This window comes from Ursus arctos, unplaced genomic scaffold (assembly GCF_023065955.2).
Source record: "Ursus arctos isolate Adak ecotype North America unplaced genomic scaffold, UrsArc2.0 scaffold_9, whole genome shotgun sequence".
Classification (NCBI taxonomy): Eukaryota; Metazoa; Chordata; class Mammalia; order Carnivora; family Ursidae; genus Ursus; species Ursus arctos.
Window position 1 is genome coordinate 52,273,962 of NW_026623111.1, and position 15,263 is coordinate 52,289,224.

At 32.9% G+C, this 15,263-nt stretch overlaps 1 protein-coding gene across 1 annotated transcript in view; it reads right to left on the reverse strand.

Annotated features, from left to right (window-relative positions):
- Nucleotides 1-15,263, reverse strand: part of UBA6 (ubiquitin like modifier activating enzyme 6) — an 85,691-nt gene that overhangs the window by 25,231 nt on the left and 45,197 nt on the right. The window contains exons 13-18 of the mRNA XM_026508984.4: nt 14,769-14,835; nt 9,780-9,923; nt 8,362-8,429; nt 5,006-5,084; nt 3,801-3,881; nt 37-114 (exon numbers count right to left, since the gene is read on the reverse strand). Of these exons, the coding sequence (XP_026364769.3) occupies nt 37-114; nt 3,801-3,881; nt 5,006-5,084; nt 8,362-8,429; nt 9,780-9,923; nt 14,769-14,835 (517 nt within the window). The remainder of the gene's footprint in view (nt 1-36; nt 115-3,800; nt 3,882-5,005; nt 5,085-8,361; nt 8,430-9,779; nt 9,924-14,768; nt 14,836-15,263) is intronic.

The following is a 15,263-nucleotide window of genomic DNA, read 5'->3' on the forward strand; positions in this document are numbered from 1 at the left end:
CAGATGACTTAAATTTGAAACAAAGTAGGAACAAACCTGTATGTGGTGAGGACGAAATAGGAACTGTCTATTCAAGTTGGATTTTTCTATCAAGTCAGGATCTGTAACTGTAACCTGATGTCAAGAATAGAAAAAAGCTGAAATTATGTAAGAAAAAAAAATCTATTTTGCTTTTCTAAGAAAGACTAAAGCAATTCCCAGAAGTTATTCTAAATTATTTTAGCTGGTAGAAGTTATAAGAATACAAATATTCCAATGGTTATCAATACTAATATTTTTACACTATGTTTAACTATAATTAATGTTTAGCATAAGAACATGTCAAACAAAACTGCTGAAACTGATGACAATTCATGTTCAAAACTTTTTTCTAATTGTTCATAACAAAATAAGAGGCTAAAACATCACCACATTTTAGAAACATGTGATGGATTACCCATATAGAGGAGTTAGCTCTTCTTTTTTAACATATTTATTTTCAATGACAACAAATTTGGAAAGAATGTCTGCATGTTTCAATTTGAAAGGAACTCTTGCTAAAACAGAGATCTACAAACTACAGTGTAGGCAGCCTGCCTGTTTTTGTAAATAAATTTTGTTGGAACTCTGTCATGCCATTTGTTTTAAGTACTGTCTATGGCTGTTTTCATGCTGTAATGGCAGAGCTGACTTGTTGTGACAAAGATCCTTGGTTCACAAGCCTAGAATAGCTGCAATCTGGTCCTTTAAGAAAAAGTTTGCAGACATTCTAAGGATGCAAAATGAAAACAAACAGATCCAAGATAATCTGAAAAGTATTCATAATGCATTTGTCACTTACATTAGTATATGTACAAGATCTGACTAGGAGCAGTGTTTCTCCAGTGTGTCTCAATTGTTAGATATTGACTTATATTCACAAAAAACACTTTCTTTTAGCTGGTATTACCCAAATATATCTGTTTTTGGCGGGGTTTGTTTTCAACATTTCTACATAATTATGTGTTAGAGAATGTCTCTTTTAAACACAGAAAAAAAAGCACCAAATAGAATGTCTTTTAACAAAAAGTTTAATCAATATATAATTATTGTGATTACTGATATAAAGCTTTTTTTTTCTACCTCCCTCACCCCACTTTTTATTCACTCCCTTTTTTGGGGGGGAGGTCTTAGGTTTTCTTGATTCCAATCCCCCTCAATCCTTACTGAATTGGTTTGGAAGTTAAACATCTATTTTTATGTGGTTATACTCAAAATTTTCACAGGCACATGTGACTTAAGCACTAAAATTAATGACAATCTTTATCTTCCTCCTGAATAATTGGATATCTGAACTCTCCCTTCTCCTTTCATATCAATGAACATTTTACTTATTCTTAATCATCTCATTCCCCAAAGTCAATATTTTAAGATTAAAAAACCCCCAATGCTTATTTAAATCTAAGAATGATGACAAATGCCTCTACTTACCCTTGCTTCATGCACTGCTCATGTTATCTAATAGTTCTTTCAATGAGAACCAATAAATGACTATCTTTCATCCTTTCACCTGTCAGTTTTCTTTACTTCTCTTGAAAGATAATGGAGCTGGGTATAGAAATCTAGGTTGATAATAATTTTCTCTTGCACTATAAAGATATGCTTCTGTCTTCAGGGGTGCGTTTATTGCTGATGAGATATCTATTAGGTAAACTCTCTTTTTATCTTTGCCTTTGATTTGCTGGCTAGTTTACCTTTTCAATTTCAAAACACTGGTCTCTAACTCTGGAAACTTTTGTCATTATCTTGGAATATACTGCTTCTTCATTATCCTTACCCTCTCTGAAAATTCTACTACACTTACATTGGACCACGCAAATGGATCCTCTTTCATTAAAGAAAGATATCCTTCTGGGTTTTTAACTTCTGTTCATCAATTCTCACTTCAGTTATATATGAATTTTAAGTTCACTGACTACACAAAAGTCTTATTTGGTTTTCTGTAAAAATTTTAGTGCTTTCCCCCTCTCGTTTCTATTCCTCTTTTTTTTTTTTTTTTTTTTTTACCTTTGGTCATTTTAAACTTTATTTTTAAGTTTGTTTCCTCTATTATTTGTAGCACTCCTGTTATCTATAGCTCTTAGCTAATTCTGCTATTTTCATTGGCTGATTATTCTTCCAGGTGGTACTTTTTTTCTGGTGGATTGTCATTTTTTTATTGTGAATTGTCTTGAATGGACATTAATTTCTCTGCATAGTTCTATGTACTCTTGGTGTTAAAGTATCACCATGATGCAGTTTCATATTTGTTTTTGTCAGAGCTCTGGAGATTTCAATGGTCTTATTTGTTATATTCATCTCCCTGCTTTAAGTTTTTATAATTTTGGATTCCACACACCAGTGTGGTACATCCTGTTAGTTAACAGTTTCTCATGTTACTTCCTTTTCTATGTAATGTTTTGGACATATACTCAAGATGGAAATCCTTGTGAATAATCACAGCTTTTAGCTCAGGAATTAATATCTCTCTTGGTTCTTGGAACCTCAGGATTTCTCCTTCCTTCTTCTCAGTTAGCTTGGCTACATTTGTAAACACTATAAGAAAGAATAATTTATATAGCAAGTCTATGTATTTGCAGGATAGAGATCTGTGCACATTAACTTACTATGTTTTGTCACCTGAAATCAGTAGGATTATTTATGATAGTATCTTTATATGCTGATATGCATTATGAATTTCCAAGGAGTTAAGATATTCAGGGGATTCCCAAACTTAGGTTACCAAGATTTCTTTCTTTCCTTTTTTTTTTTTTAATTAGAAATACCTTTTAAAACCACCAGAACTAATAGTGGCTTGTGAAACACAATTTAGGAAATGCTAAGCAGGAAAAATATATATGTAAGAATATCTGTCTATAACTGTGATAGTAATGAATACCTTTTCTTAATTTCACTTTTTAAGTGGAATATTAAGACAATGTTAATATAATTATAAAATGTGAACTAGTATATAAACTTTAGTCATTTCATTACTTACTGTTAGTCACCATGATAAATCTATGAAATCACTGCTCTGGAAGCTAGTTTATATATTAAAGGCAAAACAAGTCAGTGAAATATATTTTTATTTAAATATATGACATGGTTTCCCAATTAACTCATATTTATCATCTTAAGAATTTAAACTGTACACTAAAATTTGTATTACTCCCTTTTCTTTTGATAATCACTAATTGTAACTTTATCTGAGAACTCTGCCCTTTTCTAATGTTAGCTTCTCCCATCTTAAAGATTTATTTAATAATTAATAAGGAATCTTAATAGAAATAACAATTCTAATGTGCTTTATAGTTTGCAAACCCCTTTCACATTTGATCTTCATAATTACATGATGAGGTAGGAAGTAAAGATATCAGTTTCATAGTATTAGAGAAAGAAACTGAGGAACAGAGAATTAAAAATAATTTGCCACAAGGACACATAATTTTTGAAAAGTGGTCAGAATATAATCAGAATCTTCCAATTTCTAGCATAATTCTCTCTCATTAAAAAATAGTATTTCAGATCTATGCAGTCAAATATAGTACAAAAATGAGCAACATGGGGCGCCTGGGTGGCTCAGTCGTTAAGCGTCTGCCTTCGGCTCAGGGCATGATCCCGGAGTTCTGGGATCCAGCCCCATGTCAGGCTCTTCTGCTGGGAGCCTGCTTCTTCCTCTCCCACTCCCCCTGCTTGTGTTCCCTCTCTTGCTGACTCTCTCTCTCTATTAAATAAATAAAATCTTAAAAAAAAAATGAGCAACAGAAATATAAACTTTTAACTCTCAAGGATTTATATCTTACCATTCCGTTTTCTTTGCCTGTACCAACACCAAGTAAAGCAAAATTTTTTAACATTTCACAGCCTATGGCTCCACATCCTACCTACAGAGAAGAAAAATGAAATATATCAGATTAAATACAATTAAGACTACTTACGACAGGGAAATCTTAACTTTCTTCAAATGCCAATTTTTAATACATATATATATAATTTTTTAAATAATTCAAACATTTGTGATTCATTTTACTTTAGAATACATAACTAGTTTATTATGCTACTTTAACTGTTTTAAAGAAAAAAATGTATAAATCAAGTAAGGAAAAGAAAATATTTACAATTCAAGAATAATATTTACAATTCCTTTAAACAGAAGACATTTTAATATTCCAACAAAAGCAAACAACTGAGCTAATTATTTCTATGAGATAGGAACAAACACCACAAAACATCAGTGCAACATTTTGATGAAAGATTCCTTGTTTATAGGTAATTTTCAAAATTCATTTGATGAAGCTACCTATTCTAAGAATTTCTATAGCTCAGCAACAGCTGCTGATAGGCAAAACATTATTTTAAAAACTATTACTACAAAATCAGCAGTATTTTCACTGATTATAATTTAAAAAACCCCCATAAATGGCAGGAAAAGGAGTTTTTTGGTACTGGGGAGAGATATCCTGCCAATGCACTACTTAAGATTTAAGAAAGATAGATTCTACCTACATCTTCCTTCATATGTAGGAAAAAAATTAAATGAAAAAAAAAAAAAAACCACCCCACAAACCCAGCCCAAATCCAATTTTTAATGTACTTCTAGAAAATCACTTAATTTTCAAAACTTATCGTGCTTATCTTACTCATATTTTAATTTTGAATGTATTAATTCTTTACAGCAGGGTTTGGCAAACATGTTTTGTAAAGGGTGAGATAGTAAATATTTTCTGTTTTGTAGGCCATATGGTCTCTGTCACAACTACTCACCTCTGCTATCATAGCATGAAAGAAGCCACACATGATACATAAATGAATGGGTTTGGCTGTGTTCCAATGAAACTTTATTTCCAAAAACAGGCAGCAGAATGGATCTGGCCTATCTTAAACTTCTACTGAATGTCTACTGTGTCAGGAATTGTAGACACGTAGACTCAAATTTACTTTAATAAATGAATTTGAGGATACACAATAGCAGTTTGTACGATTTATTGTCATCATTATTTATACTTACTAAAAAGATATTCAACTTTTGCAGCTTCTGACACAAAGTGTCTCCAATGCAAGCTCGTAAGGCATCATATCTATCTCCTCTGAGGAAAATAACATGCACCAAAAACCAGAAAGGCATAAAAACATTACGAAAATTAGTTTTACTATTGTTAATACCAATTTAATGTTGTACTTTAAATAGAATACTCTGAGTTTCCTCCAATCTAAAAGAAAAGTATCTTATTTGAAACACAAAACCCCATTAAGAAATCAGTTTTTTCTTTCTCCATTTAATATCCTATATCCAATGACTTAAGTAAAGCTGACTCCAGGTTTATCTAGAAAAGACAATTTTCTAAAGTAGGGATTTTTTTTTTTTTTTAAGAGAGAGCACACACACATGAATGGAGGGGGATGAAGAGAGGGAGAAAGAGAATCTTAAGCAGGCTCCACACCCAGAGTGGAACCTGAGGCTGGGCTGGATCTCATGATCCTGAGATCAAGTAAGGGAGGGATTTTTTTTTTTTTAAAGATGTATTCATTTATTTAAGAGAGGGAGAGAGAGACAGAGAGGGTATGAGTGGGAGGGGGGATGCGAGAGAGAATCTCAAGCCGACTCCACACTGAATGTGGACCTGATGTGGAGCTTGATCTCACAACCCTAAGGACATGACCTGAGCTGAAGCAAGAGTTGCACACTTAACTGACTGCACCACCCACGCATCCCAGGTAGGGATTTTTAATAAAGGTTCCTAGAGAAATCTATGGCAGGGCTTTGGAGTTGTTAATGCACTGACATTGAATGCAGAACTTTGGGTTATGTGAATTTTGGGGAGAATGAATCCATAAGCTTTTATCAGATTCTCAGAGATTTGTGACTCAAAAAGATGAAGAATGACTGATATAAATAAAAGTTGCTGATAGTAATTGTTTTCATCTAAATTCAAAATGGTATTTTGGGTTTTTTTTTGTTTTTTTTTTTAATAATAATTTTTTATTATATTATGTTAGTCACCATACAGTACATCCCTAGATTTTGATGTGAAGTTCCATGATTCACTACTTGCGTATAACACCCAGCGCACCATGCAATACGTGCCCTCCTTACCCATCACCGGCCTATCCCATTCCCCCAGCCCCCTCCCCTCTGAAGCCCTCAGTTTGTTTCCCAGAGTCCACAGTCTCTCATGGTTCATTCCCCCTTCTGTTTACCCCCTCTTTCTTCTTTCCTTTCTTCTGCTACCGATCTAACCTTTTAAGGGACCTCCGCACTGTTTTCCAAAGTGGCTGTACCAGCTTGCATTCCCACCAACAATGTCAGAGGTATCCCCTTTCTCCACATCCTCTCCAACATTTGTTGTTTCCTGCCTTGTCCATTTTTGCCATTCTAACTGGCATAAGGTGGTATCTCAATGTGGTTTTGATTTGATTTCCTTGATGGCTAATGATTTTGAACATTTCTTTATGTATCTGTTAGCCATTTGCATGTCTTCATTGGAAAAGTGTCTTTTCATATCTTCTGCCCATTTTTTGATTTGATTTATTTGTTTCCCGTGTACCGAGTTTGAGAAGTTCTTTGTAGATCTTGGATACTAATCTTTTATCTGTAGTGTCATTTGCAAATATCTTCTCCCATTCCGTGGGCTGCCTCTTAGTTTTTTTGACTGTTTCCTTGGCTGTGCAGAAGCTTTTTATCTTGATGAAGTCCCACAAGTTCATTTTTTCTTTTGTTTCTCTTGCTTTTGGAGATGTGTCATGAAAAAGTTGCTGTGGCCAATGTCAAAGAGGTTGCAGCCTATGTTCTCTAGGATTTTGATGGGTTCCTGTCTCACATTGAGGTCTTTCATCCATTTGGAGTTTATCTTTGTGTATGGTGTGAGAGAGTGGTCAAGTTTCATTCTTTTGCATGTAGCTGTCCAATTTTCCCAGCACCATTTATTGAAGAGACTGCCTTTTTTCCACTGGATTTTTTTTCCTGCCTTGTCAAAGATTAGTTGTCCAAAGAGCCGAGGGTCCATTTCTGGGTTCTCTATTCTGTTCCATTGGTCTATGTGTCTGTCTTTGTGCCAGTACCATGCTGTGTTTGTGATCACAGCTTTGTAGTATAGCTTGAAATCTGGCAACGTGATGCCCCCAGCTTTGTTTTTCCTTTTCAACAATTCCTTGGTGATTCGGGGCCTTTTCTGGTTCCATACAAATTTAAGGGCTCTTTGTTCCAATTCTTTGAAAAATGTCATTGGTATTTTGATAGGGATGGCACTGAAATTGTAGATTGCTCTCGGTAGCATAGACATTTTAACTATGTTTATTCTTCTGATCCATGAGCATGGAATATTTTTCCATCTTTCTGTGTCTTCTTCAATGTCTTTCAAGAGTGATTTGTAGTTTCTAGAATATAGATCCTTTATGTCTCTGGTTAAGTTAATTCCGAGATATCATATGATTTTTGGTGCTATTGTAAATGGAATCGATTCCCTAATTTCTCTTTCTTCAGTCTCAGTGTTCGTGTATAGAAATGCAACTGATTTCTGAACATTGATTTTGTATCCCGCCGCATTACTGAATTGCACTATAAGTTCTAGTAGTTTGGGGGTGGAGTCTTTTGGGTTTTCTATATAGAGTATCATGTCATCTGCGAAGAGAGACAGTTTGACTTCTTCTTTGCCAATTTGGATACCTTTTATCCCTTCTTGTTGTCTGATTGCTGTTGCAAGGACTTCTGGGACTGTGTTGAATAATAATGGCGAGAGTGGGGATCCTTGTCATGTTCCTGATCTTAAGGGAAAGGCTTTCAGCATTTCCCCATTGAGAATGATATTCGCTGTAGGCTTTTCATAGATTGTTTTTATGAAATTGAGGAATGTACTCTCTATCCCTCTACTCTGAAGGGTTTTAATCAGGAAAGGATGCTGTATTTTGTCAAATGCTTTTTCTGCATCAATTGAGAGGATCATATGGTTCTTGACTCTTTCCTTGTTGATATTATGTATCACACTGATCGATTTTGCGAATGTTGAACCACCCTTGGGATGAATCCCACTTGGTCATGATGGATAATCCTTTTGACGCACTGTTGGATCCTATTAGCTAGGATCTTGTTGAGAATTTTGGCGTCCATATTCTCAAAATGGTATTCTGAATGCTAACTATTCTCACAGCATACGACTTAAAACTTCATATTCATTATTTATAAAGGAGTTAAGAGATACTGCATTATTGTGACACTTAACCTCTAAGTAGAGAAAAAAATGACTACAGAAATCAAGAAGTTACAAAAGAAATCTAAAATAATTGCATATTCGAGTAAAAACTCTTTTAACCTGGTTGTCTCTTACAAACATTCAACTAAGAAAAAAGCGAGAAAAATTTCAGAATTACCGTGGGAGAAACTGTTCTCGTTCAGGTTTGTCTAGGGATTCAACAATATCTGCTGCTTCGATGTATAACTTTAAAGTAGAAGATAAAAACACAACTTACTATGTATAAACATCAAGTTGCTAAAAAAGTAGTTTGTCTCTTCTCTAGTTATTTAATAATCATTAAGGAAAACAATGATAAAAATGCCAATCCTGAGTAAAACAATACATTAAAAAAATTACTGCTTTTTATACAATATACATCCCTATATTACTTCATTAAAACAATGGTTAAACCTTAAGGAACTGTTAAAAAGATATAATTTGATTCATGTCACTTACCCATCTTAAAAATGATATATTCTAATTTTAACAAACAAAAGGAAATTTCACCTCCAAATCTATTTATAATTACACAAAAACTCTGGAATCCCCATTCAATTTCAGCTACATTTGAATAAGTAATCTGATTACTTTTCAATAAGAAAGTACCTACTTTGTTTTATTTTCCAGCTTGGGTATATTATGTCATTTATAAGTACATATACCACAGAAGAAATGATTTAGGAAGCCACAATTTTAGCATTTAAAAAAATACCAAGTTAAAGTTGATTAAAAAAAGAATTCACACTCATTTTCATTTAAGTAACTTATGTGGCTAAATTTGAACATAACTAAATGGTTGTTTATTTAATTATAACAACATAGAATCCCAATAATATATTTAACTTATAATCCCCATACTGTTAACAGCTGTATCTAAACCAGACATTTACAATTGAACTTGCACTCTGTGTTAAAATAAACCAAGTAATTCAGCAGCAAAATAGCATTATATGGATACTTTTTAAAACATAAAAAAAGATAAATGTTACATTCAAAATGTTAAAATGTTTTCAAAAAGGAAAGGGCCTAAAGAGTATCTTTTGATACCCTCTGCCAATTATTCCTTTTAGTAACAGAAAGAACAATTTTTTATTCCTTCTTGAGATGTTTTTACCCTAGATGTATAGGCCTCAAATTTACACCACTCCCATGCTTCTACCTTTAGTTTAAACCTAGGAAGGGATTCTGAAGATTCCTGATACCCAAAGATTCCATGGAACTGTTTAAAAGTCCTGAGAACCCATGAACGCTAAGGTCATAGTACTAGAAACTAAGTATAAGGGTAGAAAATTCATTCCTTCACTCTCACAAATGAGTGAGGGAAATATATCCTAGAATGCAACTTTGAGTTATATTCCAATAGCCTCAACCAATGATCTTGTCAGTTTCAATTAGAGAATTAAATTTTGGTGGCATATCACATCTAACTCATGCATCAAAAAATATTTTATGGTTGCTTATAATATATTAATATTATAATTCATAACAAACATTCATTGTATGAGAGGGAAATTCAACCTTAAGTATAAAAAAATATTAAAATACAGAACTAACCCACTGGCACAACGGAGAAAACTTCCCTGTCACGGCTTTCAATACTTCTTGGCTGGCAACACCTCCTACTGCTGCAGCAAGTGGGGGTAAAAAACCTTGAGCAGTCCAAGAGAGCCAATGCACAATGTCAGCATTTACTTCTGGCTGAAACACAATCCATGAAAGACAATAATCTTAACAGTTTTTACAAAGACACTCAAAATTTCAGTGGCTTAGTGTGAGAATTATTAAATTATTGTAGCTTAACTTCTAAAAAAGTTACTCAATTTCCCTACTAAACAGATTTTAAGTCCTAAAAAAGTTCCAATCTCATAATAAAAGATCCAATTGCATGTTAGTTACCATAAGCAGTATTTCTCTGTACCAGTAACTGCCCATTTTTGCTTTTTGAATCTTATGTTACACTAGGGCAAGATTTAAGATTAACTGGAATATCTACCATTTACAGTTTTTGTTAAAGACTAGTTAGTTCTGTGATGTCAGTCAATATATATAAATAACCAGAATTTTTAAAAAAGTGTTTTAATGAAAACTACTGGAAAAACTCGATCCTAAATAAAAGAAAATAAAGACAAAATGACCCATAATAAATGATAAGGAGCTATCAGTTTGTGCTTGAAGTGGTAAATAAAAAGTAAAGGCGTAAAAAATAATGAGGCAATAAACATTATTAGAAAAAAAAATGAAAGTAATTGCTATTTTTCATACTAATTTAAGAACCAATCACCAGGAAGTTCTCATTATCATACTTAAAAACTGAAATGTTATTTCTGGAAAAAAGACTGATATATCAGTATTTTTAAGCAAATATTGGAGAATTAGATTCTGAAGCTATTAGCACCATTTTTTTATTTGTGAGAACAATCTCTTCATGAGCTCTGGCTTTTCTTTCTCTTCCTATTCTTTCAATACCAGTAACCTTAATCTTAACCTTAAGATTCAAATAGGGCTCAACTGATTTGGAAATCCTATGTAAAATAACACTATTTGTGTATTTAGGGGGAAACAGTGAAAGCTTTTATTATCTACTTATTATTCCACCCACTCCATAAAAATGGAATTTTATATTCCATTTCAGTGTTCTAGATTTCATTATTTTTCAACTACTTAGTACTAAACTCAACTCAGATTATGATTTCACTTAAGCTGTGCCATTTCTGAATGCAGAGATACTGGTGGTAGTGATAATATTAAAAATGCAAATTTTTAATATTGAGAATGCGAATAGAAGCAGGTAATTTGAGCACCTACTGTCAGTTTGTATTAAACCCACAAGTAATTTCCAAAATAACCCTAGAAAATATAATTTTATTATACAAATTAGAAAAGTGAAACTTTGAAAAAGGAATTCACTTAAGATTTTATAGCTAATCAAATAGAATCTGAACCCCAAAAGTCCAACTTACCATTAGGTTACACTATCTCCTAAGATTCTATTATTTTTAAATTAACAAACAGCCAAATCTGGGGAATATTTGGTTGCCTTAGGATAATGACAACAGCTTAAATCTGAACTTCCCCACACAATCTCTAAAAACAGGTATGTATCCACAAGGAGACAAATAAACCAGTGGCAGAGTTTCAGTATTACTAAGAATCAGAACCTTATGAACTTCAAATTACCTGTAAATAGAAAAGTAAGTACTAAACTCCAACAAAACTACTTCCTGACACCATACCATTGCAAGGCTGCACAGAGAGCAGGAAATGTGTAACCACGGAAAACAGAATGAAAGGCCTAACAGTGACAAACCATTCTGAGAAAACAGAAAGCCCCACAGTAAGTGCAAAAAATACTGAAAACATGAAATCTAGCAGATCTCAGCACTGACTACGGTGAATGAATTTATCTGAGAGAGAATGACGTAAACAGAAAGAGGGCGACAACCTTTGACGCAGAACAAAAAGTAAGAGAGGAAGTTAAGGTTTTGGCAGAAATCAAACAGATCCATCCACAAGACACCAGCACCTACCCTCCAAAAACAAACAAGCTAAACCAGAAACCCAAAAAACCCCAAAAAAGCATTCATCAAAGAAAGCCCAGTATCCTAAGAGAATAGGGATTTTAGAAGTAGTAATCTGAACAGCATCCAAAATCCTTACCTTAAACCAAAAAAAATGCAGAAAAACCAATTTACTGTATCACAGCAATGAAAGAAAGAAACAGAAAATTAGAATAAAAACATTTCAGCTACTGAAAACTTCTCCACCAAACTAATCACAAAGGCAGAGGAAATTTGACCGAATGAATTATATACCCTTAATGAACATTTGGGAGATGTGGGAAAACAAACATGAAAAAAAACCTCACCTTGAATGAGAAGTTTAATAACTAAGTACCAAAATAATCCATTTCACCAGCAAACACTCCCCTCCACCAAAAGCGGAAGAAATAAATAAAATCTGAATCTATGTATCAAAATGGGTTTATGGTATACCTGGGAAAATGGACTGAATGATCAATTTTGAGATATAACCAGGTAAAATTATTAAAGTTTACAGATGAAAAAATATACAAAGTCACAAGGCAAAAAGACCAGACTACTTATAGGAATAAGAAAATTAAGCTGGCATCATATTTCTCAACAAATTTCTCAACAATAAGATACAAAGTAAGATACCACTGAAGAAAGTAAGGCCTAGAATTTTATATTCAAATTGTCTTTCAAGCACGGAGGCTACCAAAAATATTTAAAACATGTAAGAACTCAGAAAAAAACATAATTTTGAGCTTTTTCTAAAAATATACCAGAGACCAAACTTGATTTCAAGACTTATCATATAGCTACAGTAATCAAGATAGGATGGTACTAGCAAAAGGACAGAAACAACCAATGGAAGATTACACTGAGTTCAGAAGTAGTCCTACACATGTGTTCAATAAATTACTGACAAAGAATACCCAGAATATTGAATAAGGAAAGAATTATCTTTTCAACAAATGGGCTAGAATTACTGGATATTCATATACAAAAAAAATTAACCTTAATCTATGCCTGGCAAGGTATTAAGAAAACTCATAAAAGTATAAAACTGTACCCAATGAATTAAAAATGTAAGTTATGTATACTTGACCTATACTTTTGCATGTATACAAAAATGAACTCACAAAACTATAAAAATTCTCAAAGAAAACACAGGACAAAAGTTGTGACCTTGGATTTAAAAAGAGGTACAAGCCACATACAAGAAAACTGATACTCTGAAGTTTATCAAAATTAAAAACTTCTCTTTAAAAGACACTGTAATAAAATGAAAAGACAACCCACGAATGGGAAGAGAATATTTGTAAAACATGTATTCCATAAAGGACTGATACACACAACATATAAAGAACTCTCTCAATCAATGAGAAAACAGCCTACCTAATTAAAAAACAAAGATCTGAAAGAACAGTTTATCAAAGAAGAGATAGGAGTGACAAATAAGCACATGAAAAGATACCAAATTCATAGTCATCCATGAAATGCAAATTAAAACCAAAACAAGAAACCAAAATACACACTTTAAAATGGCTCAAATCAAACAAACAGGTAATACACCATTATGGAGAGAATACAGAGCAATTCAAACTCTCATACATTGCTGGTGGAAATGCAAAACTAGTACAGCTACTCTGCAAAAACAATTTGGCAGTTTCTTATAAAATTAAATACATACCTATCATTTGACTCTGTAATACACTATTAGGTGTTTACCCAAGAGAAATGAACACATATGTCCACATCAAAATCTGTATGGATGTTTGTAGGAGCTTTATTCATAATTGTTCATATTGGAAACCCAATGTCCACTATCTGCTATAGGGGAAAACAAACTCTGGTATACCTATACAATGGAATACTACTCAACAATAAATAGGAATGAAAATGCAACAACATGGATGAAACTCGAATTCATTACATTTAGTAAAAGAATCCAGACTCAAAAGGCTACATACTGCGTGATTCCATTTACATGACACTGTAAGGAAAAGGCAATACTATACTGGTTGCATGGGTTGGTTGGGGTAGAGGGAGATGATTATAAAGAGGCATGAGGGAATTTTTTGGCATTATGAAAATGTTTTATAAATCTCAATGGTGGTGGTAGATACAAGACTGTACACTTTGACTTAACTGTGTACAGTTGAACGGTATACAGAATTTTATGTACTGTATACCTGAAAAGGGTGAAATTTTCTTTAAGTTTTACCTCAGTAAACCAGGTGAATCCTTAATCATATCCTTCCTTTTAATCACAGACTTTATTAATCTATTTCTAGCTTTTCACACATTTCTGTAACCACTAAATATGCATACAAGGTCTTTAACTTGTGGTTAATGACTCACTGTTTTCAGTACATTACTTCCTTCTTTGTTTAATCACGCAAAATATGAGATCACATTCTACTTAACTACTAATGTTAAGACTTTTCATTTCCCCCTCATTTTTATAGTATAATAACAAAAACAATAAAATTTTCAACTAATCGCACAAACACCGCTATTTTGGTATCTGCTAAAATGAAACTACTGGCCAGCAGGCACTGGCATCACAACACGAAAAAGCCATTTTCTAGGTGAAATGTCCAAACATGATGTGCAAAATGCAATTAAGAGATATAAATATATAATGGATAAAAGATGATTTATAGGAAAGCTTACAACTTTATACAGTGAGTTTCAGTGGGTTAACAAACTAAGTAAATCAGAAGAGATAATATTAATACTAAAAATATAGCAACAACAGCAAATACTAATTACTATATACCATATACTCTTCTAAGTATTCACAAAATTAAATCACTTAATGTTCATAATAACCCCCTGAGGTAGGTTAACCCTATTTTATAGATTTATAAACTAAAGCAGAACAAATTCAAGTAACTTGCCTACTGTCACAGAGTCAATAAGCAGCAAAGCTGGGATCTGAAAGGTAAGAGAATATTAATATATAGAATATATATATGTTACACCTTTTTTGATGGCCATAACTTTGAATATTCACCTTCTCTTCCAAGGTTTCACTTATAGATGTTGCTAGTTTCAAGAGCTCTTCTGAATCTTGCTGGCACCTAGGATTCAAAATGAAGCACCCCAATTTCAATTTTCTCAGGAGCTATAAACAGTAAGTCATATTCAAAACTAAAATTTAAGAAATACGTATGAAAAAAAACGTGGAATTTTGCCAGCAGGTAGCATGAAGTGCTTCCCTGACCTGAAGGTAACTGATTCATAAATAGATTAATTAAAAATCATGTTTACCAAAGGATGGTATATAAATAGGATTTAGTTTTACATTGACAATGCAAAAACTTTTTGCGGTAATACCTCTGATTTAATAGCCTAGAAAGGAAAAAATTACATAGTGGACTCATAATTCAATAATTCTCAGGTTTTTTATTTCAGAAAGTCGTAGCTTTTGAAGACTTCAAAATGGGAAAATTCTTATTTATCATAATTCCATTTTTATAAATTGATCTTTCCACTCCCACCAGAACAA